This window comes from Nematolebias whitei, chromosome 15 (genome assembly GCF_014905685.2).
Source record: "Nematolebias whitei isolate Nwh7 chromosome 15, NemWhi1, whole genome shotgun sequence".
Classification (NCBI taxonomy): Eukaryota; Metazoa; Chordata; class Actinopteri; order Cyprinodontiformes; family Rivulidae; genus Nematolebias; species Nematolebias whitei.
Window position 1 is genome coordinate 28,695,250 of NC_056512.1, and position 25,037 is coordinate 28,720,286.

The following is a 25,037-nucleotide window of genomic DNA, read 5'->3' on the forward strand; positions in this document are numbered from 1 at the left end:
TTTAAAGGAGAAATAAATATACTACTACATTTAGAGAAGAACTCTGCAATGGAAAAAAAGAAAAGAAATCCAACTAAATGTACATGTAAGGACAAACTCGTATGAATGCACATCATAAAGTAATGCAGTTTGCAGTAAAAGGTGCAAGTTTTTCTCATTTTCTGTGCACAGTAAAAGCATCTATTTTCTGTCCAGGCTCTGGCACCAGCCTGTGTTAAACACAGCTTCATGTGAGTCAGTCTACATGCATTTTAGTATTTGGGACTGTGGCACCCTATGCTGGTTTGGATCATTTGATTTTGTACCCATCTGCAACACCCCCCCCTCCTGTTCCTCCCAACATTCATTTTACGAGGATGATCCAATAAAAACGGGGGAGGTCCAGCTCTGCCCTGATTGTGCCCTCGCCTGCTTTGGATCCCTGCAGCGGTGTTGGCAAAAGTTGCTTCTGTGTGTAGCGGGGGGCATTTAATTTGAGAGGTATATGTATATCCCCAGGTTACCCTCCCACACCCACCACCCTCCTCCCACCCTCCCTAATGGAGATGAACGGCGCACGGAGAAAGGAGGACATCCGCAGTGTGGAGGCTCGAGGCTCGCCGTGTCCCTCCAGTACGAGTTCCTCCCTGTGATTTGGGCAGTGCAATGAGTTCCCCTGTTACCCTCCCATTCATTAACCTGAGGAAAAAAAACAGAAGAACAAAAAAAGGTCACTTTACATAAAAGCAGGAGGGGTTCAGAGCAGCTGTGTTGGTGATTCTGGATCGGAAAGGAAATTTGGGAACAAAATGTATCATTAGTTCTCAATGAGCTGGGTGTTTCATCACATCCAGAACAGAAGGCAGGTTACACATCTGCGACGTAGACTTACCCAGTAGGCCAGTGGACCGAGGGAATAGTTGTTAGACACCATAACAGGCTGACAGGCGCTCTTTTAACACAGGAGGGAACTGCTCCGAGAACTTCTGCCAGTTCTCTTCTCCAACCTGGTCCTTGAAGCTGTGCAGGATCTAAAAAAAAAAAAAAAAAAAAAAGAAAACAGTTCCTCACCTAAAAATGTCTTGAAGCAGCTCTGCTAACCCAGGAAATGATGACTGGGCTGCTGAAGCAGAAATCATACCTGCCTTTTACAAACTAGGCTGTGTTTCTAAATGTAATCGGTAAACACAACAGTTACTGCTGTGGTGTATCTCATGGTAGTTTTCATTAAGTAACTGAGCTGGGAGCATAACTGGAGCTTAGGTCCATTTATCCAAAATGGTGCACAAGCACCATTTTATCACCTCCTTTCACTCATTTTGTTAAAAGCTTTAAGAGGATATGACGTATTAGTAATTTCTCTTTAGCTTTGAAAGCATTTAGAGGCATTTTTTTTTAAACTGTCAACATCTACCCATCTTCACAGAGTTTTTAAATGAATCATTGATCGTTTTATTGAATGTTAACAGTTTTTTTTTAAATACAAGCCTTCACCACAACTCTCAGGATCAAAATCATCCGCACTTTGTGAATCAGATTTCGAGTGTCTGATGGGTGATCATCACAGAGTGTGGTGAACCAGAACTACACGTCCATCTCAAAGCGATCGTCTTTTTCCTGGTAATGACAAACTCACCTTGTAAAACATGTCTCGCAGGTCATCCTTTGGGTTGACCCACGAAGCCACCGCATCACAGAAGAAAATGAAGTCCTGGACAGAGACAATGCAAAATGTTTAACTCGGGCTGAATTTATTTGATAACTTCTGAAGAATGATCCTCACCTGCACCACTCCTGCAGGATTAACCTGAATCATAACACAGATTCCCCGAAAGGCCGAGTCCTTCTCCTCGTTGTCTCTGATATTCCTCAATGAGGTGCACCTGGAGGAGTAACAAAAAGATGTACTCAGTTATAACTCCTCCAGATGTGCCACAACACTGATGTCAGATTGTTTGATGTTTTTGTGAATGTTATTTATAGACACTTTAACATTTTTTATAAATGTGGCAGTTGACACTTTAAATCTATTGACTGGATATCTGGTTGAAATGGTCACAGACGAGGCTCACCATGGTCTGATGAAACGCTGCAGCTGTGGAGCCACTTCCTGAGGACAGACAAAACCAAGCCTGCCAATTGTGATGGCTACAAAAGAAGAGAAACAAAACCTTCAACTGAGGCCATCAGCTATACAGCTTGAACACAGCTTGTGCGAGCATGTCTGTACCTGTGTTTTCCAGTAGAGTTTTGGGGGTGTTTGGTCTATTGATGATCTCCACCAGCTGTGGCAGGACTATGCCCACATAGGGCTGCATCTCTGCACCTAAACAACAAAACAAACATAAGTAGAATCAAAGAATTACTGATTATCTTGTGTATAGCTGTGTGTTCACAGGGCTAAGGGTTTCAGAGAAACAGCTTGTTTTCACATTTGGGATGTTTTATCAAAAGGCTGCACATGTTTTATTTTTACACGTTCTAAAACAGTGGTTCCCAACTCTGGTCCTTGAGGAACACCATTCCCTGCTTTGACACACCTGATTTGAATGAATGGGTGATTAACCAGCTTCTGAAGAACTTGAGGAAGTCATTAAATCACATGTGTTGGAGCTGGGAAACAACTAAAACATGCAGGATAGTGTTCCTCAAGGACCAGGGTTGGGAACCACTGCTCTAAGAGCATCACAAAGTCTAGTGCAACATAAAAGCTCACAATATCTGGATCAGAACATTATAGGAACAAAATGTATCATTTGGTATCAATGAGCTGGGTGTTTCATCATGTCCAGATACTGACAACTTTGTATCAATACGACAGGGATCCATGTGCAACACAAAAATGCCATCTACAACGGTCTTACCCATTTGCATGGCAATCTCTCCGATGGCCCAGGTGGCGTTGTTACACACGGAGATAAACTCTGGGTTCAAGTTGAGCCCCAGGATGGGCATAAATTCAGCTGGAGGGGAGGAAAGAAACTGGTTATAAATTTACTTTACATGTTTCTATCTGCAACAACCCCTCGTTAAAAATAAAACCGTATGGGGAAACAACAATTGCTGAAACTCACTCACCGATGCAGGGCTTCACATGGGGGAAACACGCCTTCGTTAGATCTCCCAGCAGAGCAAAGGAGCTTTGTCTCACTTCAGGCATCGTGTCCTGCATGCACTGGAACAGCAGGGTCATGATATTTGAGCGAGCCACCAGCTGGTCCACTTGAGTCCCGAGACCCTCAGCCAGTCCGCTTAGCAGATCCAGGGCCACAATCATGAAATCCTTGTCAGGAGCCTCATACTGGTCAGGATGCTGGTTGTACATCTGGAGACAGCAGATGCATTTCATTCTCCTTCTCATTTCAAGTGTAAAGGTCTAATAATAATAATAAATGTTTTTATTTAGTTTGAAGTCTCACCATAGCCTGAGCAAGAGTCTTCTGGACCAGGGTGACACAGCGCTGGTAAACTGGTTCACAGTAAGGCAGGAAGCCACTCTGCAGGGCTGTAGCCACTGATGACAGACACTGGAGGAAATTTTTGGTCAGTGACTGAAAAACTAAACTAAACTGAAGTGTTTTAAGTAAAGAAGTCTCAAGTCTAGAAACTAGATGTACCATTTTGTCAAGTTTTTGTTTTACATACATTTTACAATATTTGCCTACTTACTTCTAGTAGTGGGAAAAGGTCCTTGTCTTCATCCTTCAGCTCATTCCACTTCGCAATTAATGGAGGCATCAACTTCTGAATGTACTCCTACAACAAAGAACAAATGACTTCAGCATTAAAAATAAAAATACCTGGTGAGGCCATTTTTATGCAACTATGCATACTTATTTTGTTTTTATTATTTAATTTTTGTTAGCCATAAAACATAATGAACTCGTGCACAGTCACATTTAAAAGAAATAAGCAGATTTGTAGTTTTAAGGAGCAAGCTTCTTCATCCTTTTGAATGTCCCATCTGTGCACTAATTTGATCAAATCATTTTAAATTTTTGTTTGAAAACCTTCTCTGAATAAAAACGGGGGGGGGGGGGGTGTAGCCACTTACAGGTTGATTGAGGTGGTGACCCACTGAATCGGCTAAAGTTCCAATAGCATCATACAGGATGAGCAGGTTCTTGTGTTGGTACTTCCCAAAGGCAAACACCAGAGTGTCCAGGATGAAACTCAGGTAGGGCACCAGCTCTGTGCACGCCTCTTCCTCCAGAGTGGCAAAAGCACTAAAAAAAACAAAATGAAGCTCATTACATTAAAATAAATGTTCATTAAAATTTAAAATAAAACACAGATGTGGATCAGAAATACATTTGGGAACAAAGTGTATCATTGTTTATCAATGAGCTGGGTGTTTCATCATGTCCACCAATAAAGGAAAGGCGTGTAAAACTGCTCACCTGCAGGCGGCCTCCTGAACCCTCTTGTTTCTGTCTAAGATACGTTTCAGAAGCTCCGTCATAAGAGGCTTGAGGTAGGAGTCAGGGGGCTGGGAGACTACCCAGTGTGCATAGCGACTCAGGGTCCAGCAGGCGATGGAGCGTACCAGGGCCTTCTTGTCGCTCAGACACTGGATGAGGTGGGGGATGAGCTCCGGCAGATAGGGCAACATGCCCTGCATACAGCCTGGGTTGTGACAGGCACAAAGATCACAGGATTATTGAACGACAATAGAACAATACATTTTTAAATCTTCTTTAATATTTTAGAGCAAATATTCATCTTAAAACTAATCATGCAGATATTATTTAGCAGAATAAACAAAATCCACAATTTTTTTTGATTATTTGATGTTCTTTAGATTAAATGTCTAATCATGTTTAAATGCACAAGGTCCTGATTTGCATTACTCTGCGTTATTTTCCAAATAGACATTTTAAAATGTCTTACAATATTTTAACATAAATTTGTCTTCTTTTGAAGGTTTGCTTAAATTAAAGCACAATTTATTACAGAAAAGATCATGAAATGGTGGATTTGCTAAAATGTGCCACTCAATAAAAAAAAAAAAATCAGAAATGCCTCTATAATTCCAGGAAACAGCCACATAAAGTGACTTTCAGAACACAAACATTTAGATCATTATCTAGCCTTTATTTATCCAGGTTAGTCTCATTGAGCCACGAGAACTCATTTTCAAGAGAGACCTGTTTAGGGAGCACATGGTGGGGGTTAAGGGCCTTGCTCATGGGCCCAGAGTGGGGTGAATGAGGGTGGGGGCAAGTGTGGGTGTTTCACCTACCCCACCCACAATTTTTGATGTTGTCGGGGCCGGGGTGTGAACCGGCGATCTTCGGATCACAAGCCCACCTCTCTAACCTCTGCGCCACCACTCCCCAAAAAAGCAGCATTTTGTATGAAGAAATTTACCTTCTGCAATGGCCCCCAAAACCAAGATGCCGGACTCTTTGACGACCCAGTCGGGGTGGAAGAGCAGCCCTTTGAGAAGTGGCAGGAGGTGGGGCAGCAGGTCGTCACCGAACACGTTGGCCAGAACATCGAGTGCTGCAGCCGAACACTTTCCTACAACAAAACAAAAAGCCCAACTAAATTACTCTGGGGGAAAAAATACAGCTGGCCTCAAAACATACAGATGCTTCGTTTTCCTAAAAACATTCACCCCCAAAATGACAAAAATATGAAATAAATTAAAAACCTTTCTAATTTAGCAAATGTTCAATCAGAAAGGCTGAGTGTGACGATTACAATCAACCCATTTCTGCAGGTACTTACGCAGATTCCAGTCACACAGTGAATCGTCGTCGTCGTCATCATCATAGTCTTCCCCCTCCTCTCCCTCCCCTCCTCCGTGCTGCAAGGTGACGGTGCGAGACTTGTGGAAACGAGGCTTGATGTCGTGCTCGCTGTCTGGCACCATCTCATCCTCCTCCACGTCACCCTGGAGTGGGAAACAGAAACACTGTAGCTACAATCATCTTGAACATGACTGGTTGGAAAAAAAACAACATTTGATGCAATTTCAGCTCCAACTTCATTAATAATTGTTTGTTAGGTGTACTCACATTTGTTGTGGAAGAAGAGACATCCAGTTTGATTTGTGTGTGTGTGTATGTATGTGTGTGTGTGTGTGTATATAAAAGAGTATTCAGCGATAAACAAATGGGTATTTTTGTTCTTACCTTCAGTATTATGATGTCGATCTCTGAATACTTCATTCCTTTTACCAAAATTGGAATCAGTCTAAGTAATATAAAAAAATAAAATAAAATAAATTACTTGAGATTGTTGAAGTTACTTCAAACAACTTAAATGATTAAAAGCTACACAGAATACATGAATAGTTTATAAGCAACTCACTGCATCAGGTGAACAGACAGAACCTCCTTACAAATGGGCTGTTCTGCTATAGTCAACCAGAACTCACAGGCCTCCAGAGCCACGCTGTCATCAGGGTCTTGAGTTCGCTGCAGCATGTACTGCAAGAGACACGACGAGTTTATATAATCGGAATAAATTCACAAATGTGCAACACCCAGACACAGAATCCCGGCAGATCTGGATCAGAAATATAGGAACTTTAGGTATCATGAGGTAAAATCAATGAGCTGGGTTTCTCATCATGTCCAGACAGATGCTTGCTTGAGTTTTGTGGCACAAAGTTCTCTCACGTTGCTATGTGGTCCAGCACTTACCTGGATGAGGTTGTGCATGTGGGGGATAAGACGGTCAATGCGGACCTCCAGCAACATGACCAAAGCTCGACACACATTCTTCCTGACCTCCGAATCTTCATCTGCTGCCAGAACAAACAGACTCTGAAAGGGAGCAAGATTACACAAAATAATGTGAAAAAAAGACCTTTTTAGTTCAAACTTGGAAACTAGCCCCAAACACACAGCTTTACCTCTATGAAGGTGTCAATGTTCTCCATTAGAGCCTGGGCTCTGCCAATGATAAACTGGTTCACACAAGCTATAGCATGAGATCTAGAGGATGACAGGAGAAATCATTGCATAGAAACAAAACAAAAAACATCTGAAGGGAAGCTGGTCACTACAATACATGTGGACAGACATTTTAAGTTTAGTGTGATTAAAAAAAAGACTAAAACATAAAAACACATTTTAAAAAGACACTGCTGCTAAAAGATGAAGACATTTCCCCTTAATTATACAGATGTTCAATGAATTTTGTAATCTAGTATCTAATCTACCTCCACTTTAACACCGTTCGGAGCTGCAAAAAAAACAACTTTTTCCACTAATCTGACTGCACGATTTCTTTACTGCACCTTATATTATGAAATAAAATAGTCCTACTAAAAAGATAAATATGACTGGGACATCGGAGTAACTGGATCAGACAGTATGAATACCACAACACCTTCACTGTCAGTCAGATGTTAGTATGCATCACGCCCAGTTTCCTGTGTCAAACAATACTTTCTGCTCTCTCCTGTACCTAATCTTTGGACTGCAATGCTTGAAGAACTGAAGGAATTTAGGTATCATAAAGTTGAGGGGTCTGTTCAGAGCATCGCTGTCCAACAGCTCCGACGAGTCCTCGCAGATCTTCTGCAGCGCACCGAACGAGCCCTGAGACACGGACATACACAGAGAGGCTGTCAAATCAAAACGCAAACATACACGGACAAAGAGGAGAGAACGAGACGGCATCAGAAGATCAAACTGGAGGAAAACGAATCACTGCACAGTGACTTTTAAAAGCACAAGTGTAAGAAACAGTAACATTTTTTATTTTTTACAATCAAAACAGGTTTGGCAACAACACTTTCATGAGTTTAATTTTTTATCTCCTGCATAACATATGATGGTTAAAGAGGGCGCGTAACTGGGACAGACACCTGTGTTGTAAAACTAACCATATCAGCTTCACAATGGATTTTGTTCTGAATCACAAGATTTTAGACATAGGCTTAACCCCTGCAGTTCATTTAACATGTTCCAACTAAAAAGTCCCTAACCTATGTTACAAATGGCGTCCATGAAGTATAGCCAAAACCTCCAGATAAATTGTCTAGCATGTCTGCCCTTTTTCTAAATGAGCCCTGTACATGTATCAGGTACTTTAGGCATGGGCCAGTATGAGACTGATAATATGAATAACCACACAAGTTATTATCAGTTTCATGTTATAAAACAAAAACGTCCAACAAAAAAAATGCATGAACTAAATGCTTCTATTTAAAAATGAAAACAGAAATGCGACTGCTATTACTACAGCTGCTTAAATATCAGATAATCATTTAATAAAAACTTATTATAAGCTATATGTATAAAGATATTCAAACTTTAATTGACAGATACATAAAGATATGATGAGTCTGCCCTCAAAAAATATAAAATCAGTTTTAAAATACATTTTTTATGTACAAAGGCGAAGTGTAATCAGCTAAATGTAGCTTTAGATTGAAAGAAAATGTGCTTATTGAGTAGACAATAACTTATGGTTTTCTTCTTTGTGACAACATTGAAACTGACCAGCTGATGACTAGTTTGTCTGAATAGCGATCCAGCTGTTGGTTTATTAAAGCGGCACACATGCCAACCCTCATGGATTGTTGTAAATATTTGTTTATGAACAGCATTTTATAAATGGTGTTGGGTGTTACTTATCTGGTAAACAAGACAACATTGTGTTTTTCACTACTGTATTGTTATTTTAAAAATGGTTGCCTTTTTTTTGTCTTGACGGGAAACAGTTTAAAAGCATTTCTTAAAGTTTTAGCTGTCAAAATATGCAATTTTTTAATGTTTTGGTTTCAATTTTTTGGTATGCGTTTAGTCTAATTAAAATTACCTACTTAATACACAAACTTTACTATCAAAAGTCTAGCATAATTTGTTATAAATCAGCAGAATCATGTTTTGTTGCCAACAACTATGAGCCGTTTGTTTACATTCAGACAGTGACGAGTACTTTGGACAGTCTTGGCACTGAAGAACGAAGAAGAAGTTGGTAAAATCAAAGGAATCAGAGACACCAGGATGAAGAGTGAAAGACAAGTGAAAAGACAAAAGTTTTTTCTTCTTCTCGTGTATAGCTTTCTGATCTCCTGCAGTCTTATGTGCCCTCCAGATCCCTTAGATCTGATGATCGTTTTGCTTTTAGTTTTCCTGAGATCCAGGCTGGTCAAGATAACTGGGCCTTTTCAGTTTTACCTTCTAAACTGTGGAGCCACCTTTTAACTAATTGCCAAACTTAGTTGTAAACAAAAGCAAGGAATATTTGTCGTTTGCTAATGTAATTTTCCCAAAAAACCCTGGTAAGTTTGAGTTATATCAAACGCAATCAATCATTTAACAATGTAGAAAATGGGTTAAATATAACGATTCTAAGAAAAAAAACACCAAAATACTGCATTTTTGACAGCCGTTACAGTTTTGAGTGAATTCTCCTCTCAGGTGTCACACACAGCTGACTGACAGCTCACAGCAGCAAGTAGGGGAGGTGAGACTGCATTTCATACAACTGAAGGAAAAAAACACTGTCTGACATCTCACTAAAGGAATTTAAACAGCAGGAATGGTAAGACAAAGAAAAAACATCAGTGGGTTTGAAACTGGCCCATGCCTTGTGCGTGCACAAACTTTGACCTTTTTGATCGTCTTGCTGTGCCTTCCACAGTGGGAAGAATTTAACCTTTATCATCTCTTCTTTGCAATATTCAGCACAATTATGTCAATAAAAATACATTTTATAATCTGCTATAAGATGTCAAAGCACCCGTTTCAGTGTAGTTAGAGCTTTCAGGAGCAAAGACGACATTGCACACAGGTAGTTACCTCACAGGTGCTGTAGTCCTCAGAGTTGAGTAAGTTGCAGAGCTGGGGCAGCAGCTCTGGCCATGTTTGCAGCTCTCCTTTGGATGAAATGGTAGTGATAAGAATGCCTAGAGGAGAACAAAAGGCAGCCTTTAGATCAGATTTATAATCTACATAACCACACTCAGCTGCATTTGCAGTAGGTCTGGATCAGACAGTATGAATACAAACACCTTCATGGTAAGTCAGATGTTTTTATGCATCATCTCCAGAAGGTAACAGAAAGAAGGGGTGACACAGAATGGAGGCCAGGCCCCAAAAAACTACTTTTAAGAAAACAAAACTGTCGGAACAAATAATCTCACCGATGGTGGCACGAATGAGCGGTGAGGGATCACCAATGTTGTTGAGGCATTCCTGTTTGATGAAATCAGAAACAGCCGGAGGGAAGTTCTGGTAGTGGGCCTTGACATTGTTCTTCAGTATCAAACCACTTAAAGAGCGAGTCGGTTCATCTGAAAGGAAAGTGTAAAAACCACAAATGTGCATGAGGAATGGAATGGATACTGGATAAGAAGTAAAAAAAAAAAAAACTTTTATTAAATTAATTTTATTTAAATGAACTCTGCTACATAAAATTTTTGTTAATTTTTTTTAATCAAGAATCAGTGGTGTTTCATCCAGCAGCATCAAATTATACAACACTGCGCTCCTCTTACATTTCTGTTTATAATCTACACGGTTTGTGTAAAACTAATAAATGAGATCAAGTTTTTTTTTTATACTATACTGAAACTGCAAGTATATGTACCAAAAACGATAAGCTCTTACTGTTCTTAAACCAAGTAAACACACAGAGGCAGCTGTGGACAAACAGGAAGTTTCTTGCAAATGAAACACGTTTGTTAATGTCATGATTAGATCTACCAGAGTCAGATTACAGCTACGTCTTTTAAACAAGTTATAAGATGGTTGGGCTATAGGTGCAGTCTGAAAGAAAATATGTAAAACATTAAAATGACTGATTCATATTAGAAAAGTTTGAGAGACAAACTCTGGGTGAAAAGAAGAAAAACACAACTCACCTTCAGTTTTAAGTCGTGTTAGCACAAAGATGAGATAGTTGTTGAAGTCCGGAAACTGATTGAGTTGTTCAAGTTTCTAGTAAGATCGTTAAGGAGCATTTCAACTTCCCAATTATGCAGCTAATTTCAGATTGAGAGTAATTTACAAACATTTGAATGCAACATTTCATACAGATTAGGAAGTGTGTACTGGATACGGTGAGTATTATTGCTTAGCAACTGCCCAACAGTTGAATATAAAATTATGCAAATAGTTGTCTCCCGACAGGATTTCCTTTTGAACAAAATTACTAAGATCTATAGATCTGGCAACACTTTTAAAACTCTAAACGTGGTAAACTATGAACTCTTGATCACAAAAAAAAGTTAAATCATGTCTTTTGACTTAATAATGCAGTTCTAACACGTTTCAGAACAAACTGCTGCTGCACAAGCTTTAAAACTAGAAAGTTCGTGAAGAAACTTTGATGGGGACTGCCATGTGGCGACCATTTTTAATTTGACATTACTATGTGTTTGGGTTCATCATATCAAATTTCAGCTCAATACGATCAAAAATAAACAAGTAAATGAATAAATAAATTAATTATATAGTCATTTTTTTCTTTTAAGCTATGGTAGCCATCTTGTATTTTTTAATTTGAATTCAGTATGTGATGAGGAATGTTCTCATGGCTATGACCACCAATTTTTTTCTCTGTATGTGTAACAATAGCTTACTTAAAGCGATTTAAATGTAGCTTTAGCCATCTTGGATATTTTATTTGAATTCAGTATTTATTGGGCATTGCATAATATGTAACTGCAATTAATTTCCCTAACGCAATCTCAACAACCACACTACAGAAGGATACTTGCTGGACAGTTCTCTGTGTGACGGTGTCAGGTGACTGGGAGTCTTTAAGCAGCTGGAGGACCTGCTGAAGTCCCTGCTCGTCAGGCTGCCAATCCATCCTGTAAAACACAAATGGGTCAACATTTTATAAATTCCTCTGTTATAATTTACACAGCTCAATAAGGGGAAACGGATGAAATGTATGATAGCATGCGGACTCTGGATCAGACAGTATGAATACAAACACCATCAGTGACAGTCAGTTGGTTTGAATGCATCATCTCCAGTCCACATTATGTTTAGAGGAGCAACAAGAGAGGGTTAGTATAAGGGTAAATTTGAAATATTTTCTATGAGAACGAGCATCCTGAGGTGATAACTGACTTTTACAGACTCAATCTGCTTCAGCTGATCACTGTTAAAATCCAAATTTGGACAATAAAAACAAGCATTAGGTGGACAGAACACGGAAGCTGGCTAAGAAATACCGCGAGAAATGAGATTAAAAGCACCGTTCCTGAACCGAAACTGACAACACAAAGTTACATTGTGGTTGAATAGCGAGGCAAAAAAAAAAAAAAAAGACCTTAAACGAAATGACCAGTTAAAATCTCTATGACCCAGCTTAAGTTAATCCTACCTCCACCCCCACGCCACCCGGTCCGTCCGGAGGACTTTTTGTTCCGCGTCAACGCTGATAGTCACCGATACGTGGACAGCGCGAGCTCTCAGAGAGGGTCGCGTGAGAAGTAATCGTGTCGTCAGAAAACAAAAATGATCACGAACGAGAACTAAACCAACCATTTTCAAACTGGGAATAATTTGTTACCTTACTTCGAATTAATACTCTTGATATAAAGTCTGTATTTACCGGATTGTAGTTGCGTTTCAACGGCTGACCTGAAGCCACCAAAGTTCTTCCTGAGGCCTGGTCGACAGGGCAGTGCGCCGGCTGCGAGCTCAAAATGTGCCCGGCATAACAACTAAAAAAAACCTCTGGTGGTATCCAAAGAGGACGTGAGGGCTCTGCGAACATTCAGACAAAGATATAACATCGAAGTCTGGTCATATATCTAAAGATAGAGGAGCAACAGGAGCCCGAAATGTTACAAACTCGCTGAACACGTTTTTCCAGACGACCGTTAGCCACTTTAAGCCGCCTTGGAGTTAGCTAATGCTAATTATACGATCAGAGCTAACACGGATTTTTAACGCTTTACCAACGTTAAACTGGTGGGGGGAAAAAACACGGTACAGTAATACAATTAATCCCCAAAGAGATACTAAAATTGTACGTACAATGTTTTGTTAAAAATTGGACAGTCGTTGCTGGGCCGCTGCTCTTCTTCAGCTTCTTGTTCAAATGAGCACGCCGACCGAAATTGGCTCAGTACGGCTTCCGTTAAGCGCACGTTTACGTGATCTCGTGAGATTATCGTGAATCTTACAGGAACTTCAATTTTTTTTAGGAACTTCAAAAATTAAATACAAACTTGAGAAGTAAAAGGAAGGTAAATCAATTCACGAACAAACAAAGCTGACTGTGACGAATAAATAAACGTGTACACACATTGGACTGTGCAAAAGTTTTAAAGCACACCTTATTTATTTGTACCTTTGATCCCAGAGAGATAATTTCTTGCAGTCTTGGTGGTCATTATTTTTGGTACTTTTATGGTATTTTTCTGGGCTCTCTGAAATTCTGTCAAACGTTTTATTTGTTATTATCATTAATAATGTACTTCAGTTGTCATTTCATTCATTTATTGTGTCTAGTTATTGTACTATCTTCTTTTGGCTGTTCCTTCAGGGACTCGGGAGTCATTCTCCTCCATCTCACTCTGTCCTCTGTATCCTCTCTCCTCACTCCAACTATCTCCATGTCCTCTCTGAATCCATGTATCTTCTCTTTGGCATTCCTCTTTTTCTTATTCCTAGTAGCTGTATTTCTAACCAATATACCCACTGTCCCTCTGGACATGTCCAAACCATCTCAGTCTGGCCTCTCTAACTTTATCTCCCAGTTGTTCTACCTGTGCTGTACCTCTGATGATCTCATTTCTGCCACTTCCAGTTTTGTCTCCTGTCCTTTTGTCAATGCCACTGTCTCCAGTCTATACAACATAGCTGGTCTCACTACTGTCTTGTAACTTTTTCTTTGACCTTTGCTGACACCCTTTTGTCACAAATCACTCCTGAAACTTTTCTCCATCCACTCCATCCTGCCTGGACTCTCTTTTTCACTTCTTTACCACGCTCCCCATGCCTTTTCCTGGACAGTGGACCCGGAGTGATTGAAGTCCTGCACCTTTGTGACCTCTGCTCCTTGTAGCCTCACTGTTCCACAGGCCTCATTCACACACATATACTCTGTTTTACTACGGCTGACTTTCATTCCTCTTCTTTCAAGTGCATACCTCCACCTCTTTAAGTTCTCTTTCACCTGTTCTCTGTTCTCACCACAGATCACAATGTCATCTGCAAACATCATAGTCCATGGGGACTGACCTGTCTGACCTCATCTGTTAGTCTATCCATCATCAGAGCAACCAAGAAGGGGCTCAGAGCCGATCCTTGATGCACTCCTACCTCCACCGTGAAGCTATCTGTCACTCCTACAGCACATCTCACCACTGTCCTGTTGTCCTAATACATGTCCTGTACCAGTCTAACATATATTTGTGCTTGAAAATTTGTGAACCCTTAAGAATACTCTATATTTCTGTATAAATATAAATAAATAAATATGTAATATTGTTCATACCAGTACTAAAAGTAGATGCCAGTTAAACAAATGAAACAAAAATATACTTGGTCATTTATTTATTGAGGAAAATGATCCAATGTTACATATTTGTGAGTAGCGTGCTGAGTTTTTTTTTTTACTTTCACACTGTGTCCCTAACAGGACACAGTGTGAGATATGACTTTTTTTTCTTGCCGTTTCCTCGTGTTGAGGCTGCAGCCTCAGGCACCCTGTCTACCCTGGTCAGGCTGTACTGAAATTAAATTTTGTTGTGCTTCTGTGTATAATATAATAAAGACTGATTCTGATTCAAAAGTATGTGAACCTCTATGATTTGCAGTCAATTTGAAGGTGAAATTAGAGTCAGGTATTTTCAGTCAGTAGGATGATGATCACTAGGTTTTAACTTGTTTGAAAAAAATTAAATAAATTTGGACGCATCTTTAATGATTGTCTTTTGTCGTCCATTATTGTCATCACTCTTTGTTAAAAATTCAGGTCTCTCTTGTAAATGAGTCCTAGAGGCTCAGTGGGATTGACCTGTATGAATAAAGGTTGAATGAATGAAAAGGTGTGAGTGGAGAACCTTGTTTGAGTTAAAGAACAGGGATCTATCAAAGTTTGCTCTTCACAACATGTTTGTTGAAGTGGATCATGCCACAAACAAAGGAGATTTCTGAGGACCTCAGAAAAAGAGTTGTTGATGCTCATCAGGCTGGAAAAGGTTACAACATCATCTGTAAAGAGTTTGGACTCCACAAGTCCACAGTCAGACAGTTTGTGTACAAATGGAGGAAATTCAAGACCATTGTTACCCTCCCCAGGAGTGGTGGACCAACAAAGATCAGTCCAAGAGCAAGGTGTATAATGGGCCACAAGGTCACAAAAGACCCCATTCATCCATCCATCCACCCACCTACCTACCTACACATCCATCCATTCACCCATCCATCCATCCATCCATCCATCCACCCATCCATCCATCCATCCATCTACACGCCCACCCACCCATCCATCCACCCACCCACCCACCCATCCATCCATCCATCCATCCATCCATCCATCCATCCATCCATCCATCCATCCATCCATCCATCCTCTTTTACCCGCTTCTTCATTTTGGGTCACGGGCCTGGTAGACTACTGTATTTTTATCAGCCGAGTTACATATTCTGTTCGGGGAAAAAAAACATTTACTGTATTTGTGCGTGTTACTGGTATATATTTAATTAAAAGTAAACAAACAAAAATCTTTCGGTGTAAATATCTCATGTTACAACATGAACACTCGCTGTTTATAGACAAGGGCGGCCTATTTATGTGAAATTTTTATTTTCTTTTTAAATTTAGCGGGCAAGGATTATATTCAGGTGTGCTCAATAGTCCAGAAATTACAGTATATCTGAGGATTCTAAAGGAAAATGTTAGGACATCTGTCCATGAACTGAATCTCAAGAGGTGGGTCATGCAGCAGGACAATGACCCTAATCACACCAGATAATGAAAGCAAAGGTTCACATACTTTTACCACTCACAAATATGTAATACTGGCTCATTTTCCTAACTAAATAAATAACCAAGTAAAATATTTTGTCTCATTTGTTTAACTGGGTTCTCTTTATCTATTTTAGGACTTGTGTGAAAATCTGATGATGTTTTAGGACATACTTATGCAGAAATACAGAAAATTATAAAAGCTTCACAAACATTCAAGCACAACTGCGCTTCTCTGCAAATCTACATTTCCTCATACAGCACCACAGTTCAAGAAACAGTGCATTATTAAACACACTAATCAAATTTAATACGACTAAATATCATCAAAATGCAAAAAATGAAAGGGAAAACAGAAAGAGAGGGCTGCCAGCTGTAAGATCTATCACATGCATCTTTTTTATTATTGTGAAATCGTCCTACAGAGAATACAGAAGCCTATTCATAATGTTATTACATTTCAACGTATAAAAACAAGTAAAAAAAATTCATGAATGTCTTTGGTCCCATGCAAAGGTGTCAGTTTTGCAGTATTTCCAGAGGATTGGGCATGAAGTGCCTTTCATAATCTGAGATAAACTGCTCTTCCTCTGATGAGAACTCATCATTCCTGTCCTCGTCTGAATCAATCATTTTGCTGTACTCCTCTCTTCTGTATCTACGGTCTGTCCTGTTATGGTCTTCTGTTACCGTTTCTTCCATATGAAGGTCTCTGCAGTCCATCTGAGAACAATCGTTCTCCATCACTGGCCTGTTGAATCCATCAGTGTCTAAAACCTTGGACTTGATTTCCACAACTTCCAGAAGAGAGATCTTGGGATTAGGCTCGTAGAGGGGAATGCGGATCCAGGTCAAGGGCTCATTAATCTAAAGAAAGAGTAAATAAACAATAAATTGTCAATAAAGAGTAACAAACTGTAACTGTGAACCAATTCAAGGTATTGACAGCGACAGCCTTACCTGGTGCTTCATGTGTTTAAAGATGTGGCTGTTGCGAGGATCTGGCACTTTCCCATTGAGACAAAGTGAAAGCACTTTATTTGTTCCTCTGCAAACACTGACAGGCACAAAACAGCACAAGACACAAGTTTTAATACTTTTTATAATGCCGTGAACTCTTTGAGGCCATTTAAAAACATCCACAAATGTTATTCAAACAGTTCATTTAAAAAGGTAGGTGAGAATGTATCTAAAAATGATATTTTATGGACAAACACTGTTCAGATTTTACTTTTTATTTTGTTTAAAAGTAAAGTACCTTCACTGGCTGGTTGATAAATGGCATCAAGTGAAAATGAACACATTAAACAGAAACAAGTTTATTACGATTGTCTTACCAAAGTGCAACAATAACAGCGATTGTGATGACCAGCAGCATTGTTGGCAGCAGGATGGGAATTAAATACCCTGATGAAAAAAAAAGTTTCATGTAAGAATATAATCTGTTCATCTTTTACAAGCTTTAATAAAATACATTTTAACTAAGGTTCAGGAAGTAACAAGCAAAAACAACACAAAACTGAGATTTCATGTCGTACCAAAATCTTCTGAGTGCATTGTTTTGAATGTTGTGGTGACGTTTGAGCCGGGCCCAGCTGAAGTCACTGCTCTGATCCAAACCTTGTACTCCTGGGCTGGACTGAGACCTGTCAGCTTGTACGTCATGTTCCCAGGATCTGGGCTTACACTCACGTTGTACACTAGAAGAGACAAGTCGTTTTATATAAAATTATATAACCAAAGTTTTGTAAAGACACAATTTATTACTGCAGTTTAAATAAAGTAAGAAACAAAATATTTTATCTTAGAAAAACTGCATTGCTCTTTATAAACATTTGTATTCTTCTTACAGAATATAAAATACCATGTTTTTATCAGTTTAGTGAGTATAAAGTCAGATAAATTGACCTAATATACACCAGAAAACATCCCTTGAATCGGGTCTTAAATCTGGGTATGGTTTATAAAAAAGATCACATCACACATCGTTTAGAGAATGATGTTATGAATTCTTGCAACAAAACATTTTTTAATCTAATTTAATCTCATTTTATTGTTGGTGATTTCTTGTCATTGATATTACATTTACCGGTACAGAGAATACTTTATGATTATGTCATGTTTGCAGTTTGCAGCTGTCCATCCATCCAGCCATCCATCCATCCAGCCAGCCATCCATCCATCCAACCAGCCAGCCATACATCCATCCAGCCAGCCATCCAGCCAGCCATCCAGCCATGCCACTGGTGCCCATGTCCAGCCATCACTGTGCGAGAAGCAGTGGACACCCTGGGCAGGTCTCCAGTCCATGACAGGGACACAGACAAACGAGACAAACAACCCACTCTCTCACTCACACCTAGAGACAAATTAGTTACAAATAAACCTCGCAACTGTTTAATGATGCCTAAATAGTGATCTTTATATAATTTTGTCATATCTTTTAGTAATACTTCTAATCTAATGTGAGGGTAAATATAATATATTATTTACCAACCATATGAATGTAGGACCCTGCACTTGTTCTGTTGTCTGCTTATAAGACTGAATTACTGTTGTAAAGTTTAAGGATCATTTCTACTGTGCAGCAGAATCCAAGTCCAGAACAGCCTTCAAATTTCAGTTTAGAAACAACTCGAGTCATTCTCTGATGTAGGAGCTTTTAACTGCTTTGTTCTATTTCAGCCAGGTTTTATAAAACAACTAATGCTTGATCGTGATATACATGTTGAACATACTCCAGACAAATCCAAGTTTTTTTCCTATACGAGTTGTGCTTTAAATCTTTGACTGGTGTTGTCTTTTTTTATACGATAGTATTATAACTTTGTACACTGTGATTTTGTTGTTTTGTACCTTTTTGTGTGCCTACAACTCCTATTTGGTAGTACAGGATCACCCCCTTCTGTTTGGCGTAAGGAACAGGCTCCCAAAACAGAATCACATCAGTGGAAGCTAGAAAAAACACCTTAAATGATGGCACTGTGGAGGGAACTGTTGGAGAAAGACAAATAAAGAGAAGAGGAAGGACACAGGAAATGATAAAAATGAACAAATATCAGGTCATAACTTATATATATATATATATAATACTGTATATGTCATACTGACCTCCTTGAGTGGAATATCCAGTTGCTGTTGAAAGCTGCTGGACTTCATTTAAATTTGACACTGCAAACAATGAAACTTGGTACATTGTGTACTTTTTAAATACACCTACAGATGGAGACACAAACCAGATTAAAATATCTGTCCAGAAAAAAAAAAACACACCCTTAAAATACTCAATGAGTATTCTCAGAAACTCATCAATAACTTGAAAGAATTTTTGAACCACATGGTAAGTTTAGAATATTCAAACAGAGCCGTTAAACAAACTATACTTTATATTTATGCATCCAAACAACACAGACCTTTAAAAGAAACTGTCGTGTGGTTTTTGTCCACTTTGATCCAGTCGAAGCTTTTGCCAGGCAGACACTCTTTGTATTGCACCACGTATTGTTTCACATCGTCAGGGAAGAGAGAGGGGGGCTCCCAGGACACCGTAAGGTTCTCCTCGTTCATCTGCAGCTCGATTATTTGATCATTTACATGTTGACCTTGGCGAGAGACAAAAGTGTTGTTAGTATAAACAAGAAGTCGAAATAAAGAATTGATTAAAAATACAACAGTCATCATTTTCAAATAGAAACTATAATCAGAGTGGTCACGTTTTAATTTAATAATTAGTTGGCATTAAACTGCAGGTCCAGATTTAAAATGCTGCTAAAATAAAAATCCCTATCAGAAAAGGAACTAAAGTGTATCAGTCTAAATTAAATTACTTAATGCTATAACAATACAATTTAATATAAGTTACAATAAAACTACATGTTTAATTAAATTATTTCCATGATTTGAGCAAACATGTATGTTTTATAGATTTGAGTTTTTTAAAACAATGCATAATCTACTGAGCAGATCTGAAATGAGTTTGTTTTTAATAATCATCTGTTAAATATTTAAAATCTAAAAACTGCACATTTTCAGTGCTTGTAGAAGAAGTTGAAGAAACCGTCATCTCTGATATGTTGTATTTGTTTCTGGGCTGATATGACCCATGTTAGCAACAATTCAAATATGAATGTAAATAATATAACAGTATTTCTAAACAGCACTAATTCAGTTTAATTCACGGCAGCATTTAAAGAAAAAGTTTTTTTGGATTGCTTTTAACATCTTACATTATTTAATTAAAAAAAATGTGACATGCACATCTTTTAATGACTCAAATGGAAACTGTCACAGTCACCTCTAAATCACCCCTGTGGGCTTTCCTAGAATAAGTTACAAACATCAGTCTGATTAGATCAGCTCTGTTAGCACTTATGAATCATCTTACACCTGGATGGGTCAGAACTATTGAAATCATGCTGACTGAGAAACACCTACAGCAGCCGTGGATTGATTGAGCTTCTAATCAGCTGCTTGGAGGAATGTAACCGATAGCGATATTATAAAAAAAAGTTCTGTTGCTCTTTCTTTTGTCAGTTTTACAGATGACGATCAGCTGCCGTGTTTAATCATCCAAGAGTAAGCTGGAAAAAAACAGAATGCGTTTGTGTTGCAATGACACTTCTACTTTCTGGTATATTTTAATATAATTAACTTTGACCATGCTGTTTTTACAATACAGTGTCCTTGAGAGCTTGAAATACATTTGTAAAGTAAAAACAACATGTTATGAAATGTTTTGTTTGGTAGTGCTTCTCATTTGACAAACATTAGTAATGCTGGCGCTTCACAAGTTTTACACTGAGTGTTCACTACACATAGAAGCGCAAACTTATGTTTTCAGTTATAGCTGTCTTATTTTTTGCAACAGTTTTCCTCTCGCCTTGCTAATGTGAACAACTGCACTCTATGAGGACTTCTAAAGGTCACCTGATTTATTGTCCAGTCCCTCAAATATTGCATGTGCTTTTATGAGTTTTATGTCAGAATAAAGGTTTTAAAAAGGCTAAAGGGAATGGTTGAAAGGCGTCAAACTGTTCAAAATTGATATGGAATCTGTTTTAAATTACCTTAAGGATTAATTGTGTATTACCTGGTGCTGCTGGCATAAATAGATGAGTAGCATCTGTGGCACTAAAAGCATTGTAGGCCGAAACACTGACAAATGACACATCTTTCAGAGACGTAGTGAGGTACCACTTCCTTTCATCGTACACCCAGCTGCTTGAATTAACCGTGGTCACGTTGATCAGCTCCACTGTGCCATTATGGTAAACAACTCTAACGTCATATCCTAGAATGTGTCCGTGTGCCTGAGAAATGGACAGATTCTGGACAGGACAAAAACAAAAGAGAAGGTAGTGAGGGAGTTCGCTTTTAGTGTTGCCAAGTTGTTTTTTGGGTGCATTTGTTTTTCAACGTACCTTCCAGGTCAAAAAACAGTCAAAACTTGACGAGGGCACGACGCAGTCTACCCAAACGTCCACTTCTCCGATTGGAGCTGAAAACAAACGAAAAGGAGACATAAAGAGTGAATCGTTCGTTTTTTCTGCAACTTTAAAAAACTGCGCGTAGATGTCAACTCAGTTAAAACAAAATCAAAACAAACAGGTATTCTTCTTGAGTCGGGTTCTCTAACACAACCACAGACCTTACTGACCTGATGAACAGTTACGACCTCTTTTAGTAGGAAACATGGGCCCAAAACACAGGCATTCACTGGTAAAATAAATACCAGTTGTGATTTATTATTTTGAGCATATTGTGAGTCAGACTGAAATGGTCCAAGGCATGCCTCTGGCCCTTAGTTTGCATTTTTGCTCATGATGTAAACTGAACATCTGTATTCTCAAGATTCAAATTTAGTGTACAATTAATATGACAGCATCTAGTCTACGTTTATGAGTAGAAATTAGGGCTGCACTGTATTAGGAAAATATTCATTTTATTGCTGGATATTGTGATGACAATAGAAATAGTGATAAATCTATATTTTTATCACTTTTAGTCTTCAGCTGTTGAAACACTTCGTGAACTTTAGCTTTTTGGTTGCTGTCATCTGAATCAGATGTTTAGGAAGTGGCGGTCCATCTTATTGCTAAATATATTACGGCGGTACAGTTTATTCTGTGGTTTATTCCATTTTTTGTGATGTGTTGATATTGCAATAATAAATTTTCTATACTGTATACAGTAGTCCCTCGCTCTTTTGCGGTTTTTCAATAACTGTCAACTTTAATATTACTCACGTGACTGAGAATGGGATAAAAAGTTAACGAAAAAAATACTACGGACAGGCACCGCCATTTTCTAGTTTTCTTTCAATAAGTCTACACTGTATCGCCAGTCCAAAAGAACTACGTTACCCAGAAGACAACAGTGCTTCTGGCCCACTGCTTTCTGCCAAAACGAAGGAAGAGTTTTGATCTGATCTGAACCTGACTAAAAAGTTTGGTCCTTATTCATAGTGACTTAGGCGCTCAGTGGCTGCAGAGAGCAAATCAGAACCCGATCAGAACCGGACAAGAACTACTTTTAGCCTCATCGGTCAATCTGGGTGCTGCTTGCTGGCCCAGGAAGCCTCTCGAGCGGGGAGACGTTGCTTGGAGGTCCAGTGTCTTCTACGGAGCGCACCCGGACTTTTTTTAATTGGATTTCTCTGGATTATTTGGACTCGATCAGGACCATTGCATGGTTTTGTGCTGGCTCTCCGAAAGTCAGTCTCTCTCCAAAAAAGTCTGGTGCGCAACGTCTGCAGAAAGCCGATCATAACCGGACCAAGGCTGGTGAGTCCCCATATAAAATTCTGCAGTAGCTACTGTGCAGTACATATACGTATGTTCTTAATAAATACTAAAATAAATATAACGTTTCCTACTTGGCTGTTTTTCACTTATTGCGGAGGTGTCCGGAACGTCACCCCTGCGATAAACTTTAAATTTTATTTAAAGATAAATAAAGTCTCAGCACCTTGGCTGGCCTTGCTGCTGTTTGAAGCGCTTTATAAATCAAGTGGTATGATATGGAATAAACGAGGGACTACTGTACTGTTCAGTTTTACTAGGAAACCACTGGAAGCATAAGACAAAAAAAAAAAAAAAAATCTGTTCCAAAATAGTTTTGAATCCCTAAAAAAGAAAACTCACTTGACTCTGCACTTCTCGTTCTATAGATTTCACTCCAGTCACTCATCAGACTTGAGTGGCACCTACAACGGACCTGAAACTCAAAAACTGTGCCTGCCTTGGGGTTCACAACTCCATAGTAGCTATGTAATCCATCTTCATACTGCACCAAAGAACAAGAGACAGTTTAGGATTAGTTTGGCAAACAACTGAAAGGTTTTGAATTAGAAAATACACCTTTACTCTCTTGTTGTGTTAAGTTTTCAGGGCAAAAGAGTAAATGTGTATTGAACTGTAAAAAGTGCTGAGAGAATGTAAATCAGTGGAAAAAAACCTGAACCCAAACAGACCCTAGTCCAGTCTTGGTCCTCCTCTGTACGATGCCTGACTTCACAGGTTCCATCATCCAGCTGCAACTCACAGGTGAAGTCCCAGTGAATCTCTAATGGTTCCTGATGGTTTGATGAGATTATAGGAGGGGGTGGTTTCTCTAGAGACAAGGACAGAAAGGCAGAGGCAGACACAAGAAACATTTATGGCTTGAAATTTCACTCAGATCAAAACTGATCTTTTAGGGTTAAGTTCTGATCAAAACCAAGATTTTATTTAATGAACTCATAAACTATTATGGTTCCGATTGTCCAAAAGGCATCAAACACAATGTTGTTTGAAATAATAAAAATAAATGTGCAGAATTGACTCACTGATATCTTCAGTATTGATGACAACCTCTTGAGATTTGACAAAACCGTGCTGGTTTCGAGCCTGGACCCAGACACGAAGTTCTTGGTGGCTACGAAAGTTTTCACGAGCGATATTCCCCTGGGAACTATTCCCACCGGTCCATTGCCCATCACTGGAAAAAAGCAAAAGGAGACATGACAGGTCAAGACAAAATGAGAGGCGTAAAACTTCAACTGGTGTCTTTAAATGTTAAAAGCTGTCAGATAATTAAGAAGTGGGAGTTACTCTGTGTTCACTGGCTCCCAGTGAAGGCTGTAGACAGTGGAGCTATCAGGAGGTGGATTTGGACTCCAAAGGCACTTTATGACTGAGCAGTCATTCTGGTCACATGGTCTAAAGCAGTCAAGATTATAAGGAAGAGCAGGAGGACCTAAAGAAACACAAAGAGGAAAGGACAAATTAGATTTTATGTTTAGAGTCAGGGGAAATCTCATACGTGGTTGATGCTTTCACCACAGGTGAAGTTGCTGCAAACAGAAGGAGTCACACAAACAGATTATTTGTGGAGTGGTGTGTAGACCTGAGAAGATTTCATCACCTCTTTAATGAACAGGTATGAACCCTTCTTCATCTTCAGTTTATTTGCAGATGTGTGATGTTTGCTCAAAGATTTTCCTGCTATCAACTCTATTCTAACTTCACTAAGTCAAAACATTTTCATAAGCAGAAATCAGATTATTAGATTTGAAGCTCTCGACCTTGACCTCTCTAAGTAACTTTAAGAATCTGTTGGACTCCTGGCAGGGACCGATGCAGACATGTTCCTGTTTTTAGTTTTCTACATTCGCCTTAGAATCTAGCTGTTTTTGTTACTTTTCTTATTTTTAGCCATCCTATTTGTAAAAAAAAAAAAAAATAAAGAAATTTGTATGACTTTTTATAACTGTTTATTGTTGTCGCTGTTGTCATCATTCTTTGTTGAAATCAGGTCTCTCTTGTAAATGAGTCCTCGAGGCTCAATGGGATTTACCTGTCTAAATAAAGGTTGAATGAAAAAAAAAAAAGATTATGCCACCTCAGCAAAAGATGTTCTTAAAAATATATTCTGCTGATTTTTTGTCTCCTAACGTTCTTTTGAACATAGCCAACATCACAGCTATGTTAGCTATGTGCAGCTTTTTCATAATGGTTATATAGTATTTGAGCAGTTCCACAATAAAACAATGTCTACTACAACATAGATTTGATCATTCTTCCGGTGATTTCTTTAAGACAAACATTGGTTTTAATTTGCTTTTATTGCAATGTTAAAAAAAAAAATATATATATATATATATATATATATAT

At 38.8% G+C, this 25,037-nt stretch overlaps 2 protein-coding genes and 1 non-coding gene across 3 annotated transcripts in view; all 3 read right to left on the reverse strand.

The window, feature by feature from the left end:
• Positions 1–585: 585 nt before the first annotated feature.
• LOC119420952 (transportin-2) lies at positions 586–13,047 on the reverse strand. The gene is made up of 24 exons (XM_037688334.1): positions 12,945–13,047; positions 11,665–11,764; positions 10,811–10,886; positions 10,091–10,240; positions 9,747–9,853; positions 7,402–7,535; positions 6,845–6,926; positions 6,633–6,755; positions 6,298–6,416; positions 6,120–6,180; positions 5,713–5,878; positions 5,350–5,502; positions 4,380–4,605; positions 4,034–4,205; positions 3,649–3,735; positions 3,399–3,506; positions 3,058–3,304; positions 2,844–2,942; positions 2,210–2,305; positions 2,052–2,127; positions 1,763–1,862; positions 1,616–1,690; positions 872–1,010; positions 586–678 (listed from the first exon to the last, which is right to left on the reverse strand). The coding sequence occupies exons 2-23, from the start codon at positions 11,761–11,763 to the stop codon at positions 903–905; spliced, it is 2,664 nt and encodes an 887-aa protein (XP_037544262.1). The 5' UTR covers position 11,764; positions 12,945–13,047; the 3' UTR covers positions 586–678; positions 872–902.
• On the reverse strand, positions 11,865–11,932 carry LOC119422241. Its single transcript, XR_005187411.1, has one exon. It is a non-coding gene; the product is annotated as a small nucleolar RNA SNORD41 (small nucleolar RNA).
• Positions 13,048–16,404: 3,357 nt separating the features above from the next.
• The window catches only part of il12rb2l (interleukin 12 receptor, beta 2a, like), a 12,402-nt gene continuing 3,769 nt past the window's right edge, over positions 16,405–25,037 (reverse strand). Inside the window, exons 2-14 of the mRNA XM_037688335.1 lie at positions 23,976–24,134; positions 23,711–23,862; positions 23,357–23,496; positions 23,028–23,169; positions 21,306–21,382; positions 20,975–21,212; positions 19,299–19,487; positions 18,997–19,101; positions 18,742–18,879; positions 17,424–17,585; positions 17,223–17,292; positions 16,846–16,942; positions 16,405–16,752 (exon numbers count right to left, since the gene is read on the reverse strand). Coding sequence (XP_037544263.1) covers positions 16,405–16,752; positions 16,846–16,942; positions 17,223–17,292; positions 17,424–17,585; positions 18,742–18,879; positions 18,997–19,101; positions 19,299–19,487; positions 20,975–21,212; positions 21,306–21,382; positions 23,028–23,169; positions 23,357–23,496; positions 23,711–23,862; positions 23,976–24,134 — 2,017 coding nt within the window. The remainder of the gene's footprint in view (positions 16,753–16,845; positions 16,943–17,222; positions 17,293–17,423; positions 17,586–18,741; positions 18,880–18,996; positions 19,102–19,298; positions 19,488–20,974; positions 21,213–21,305; positions 21,383–23,027; positions 23,170–23,356; positions 23,497–23,710; positions 23,863–23,975; positions 24,135–25,037) is intronic.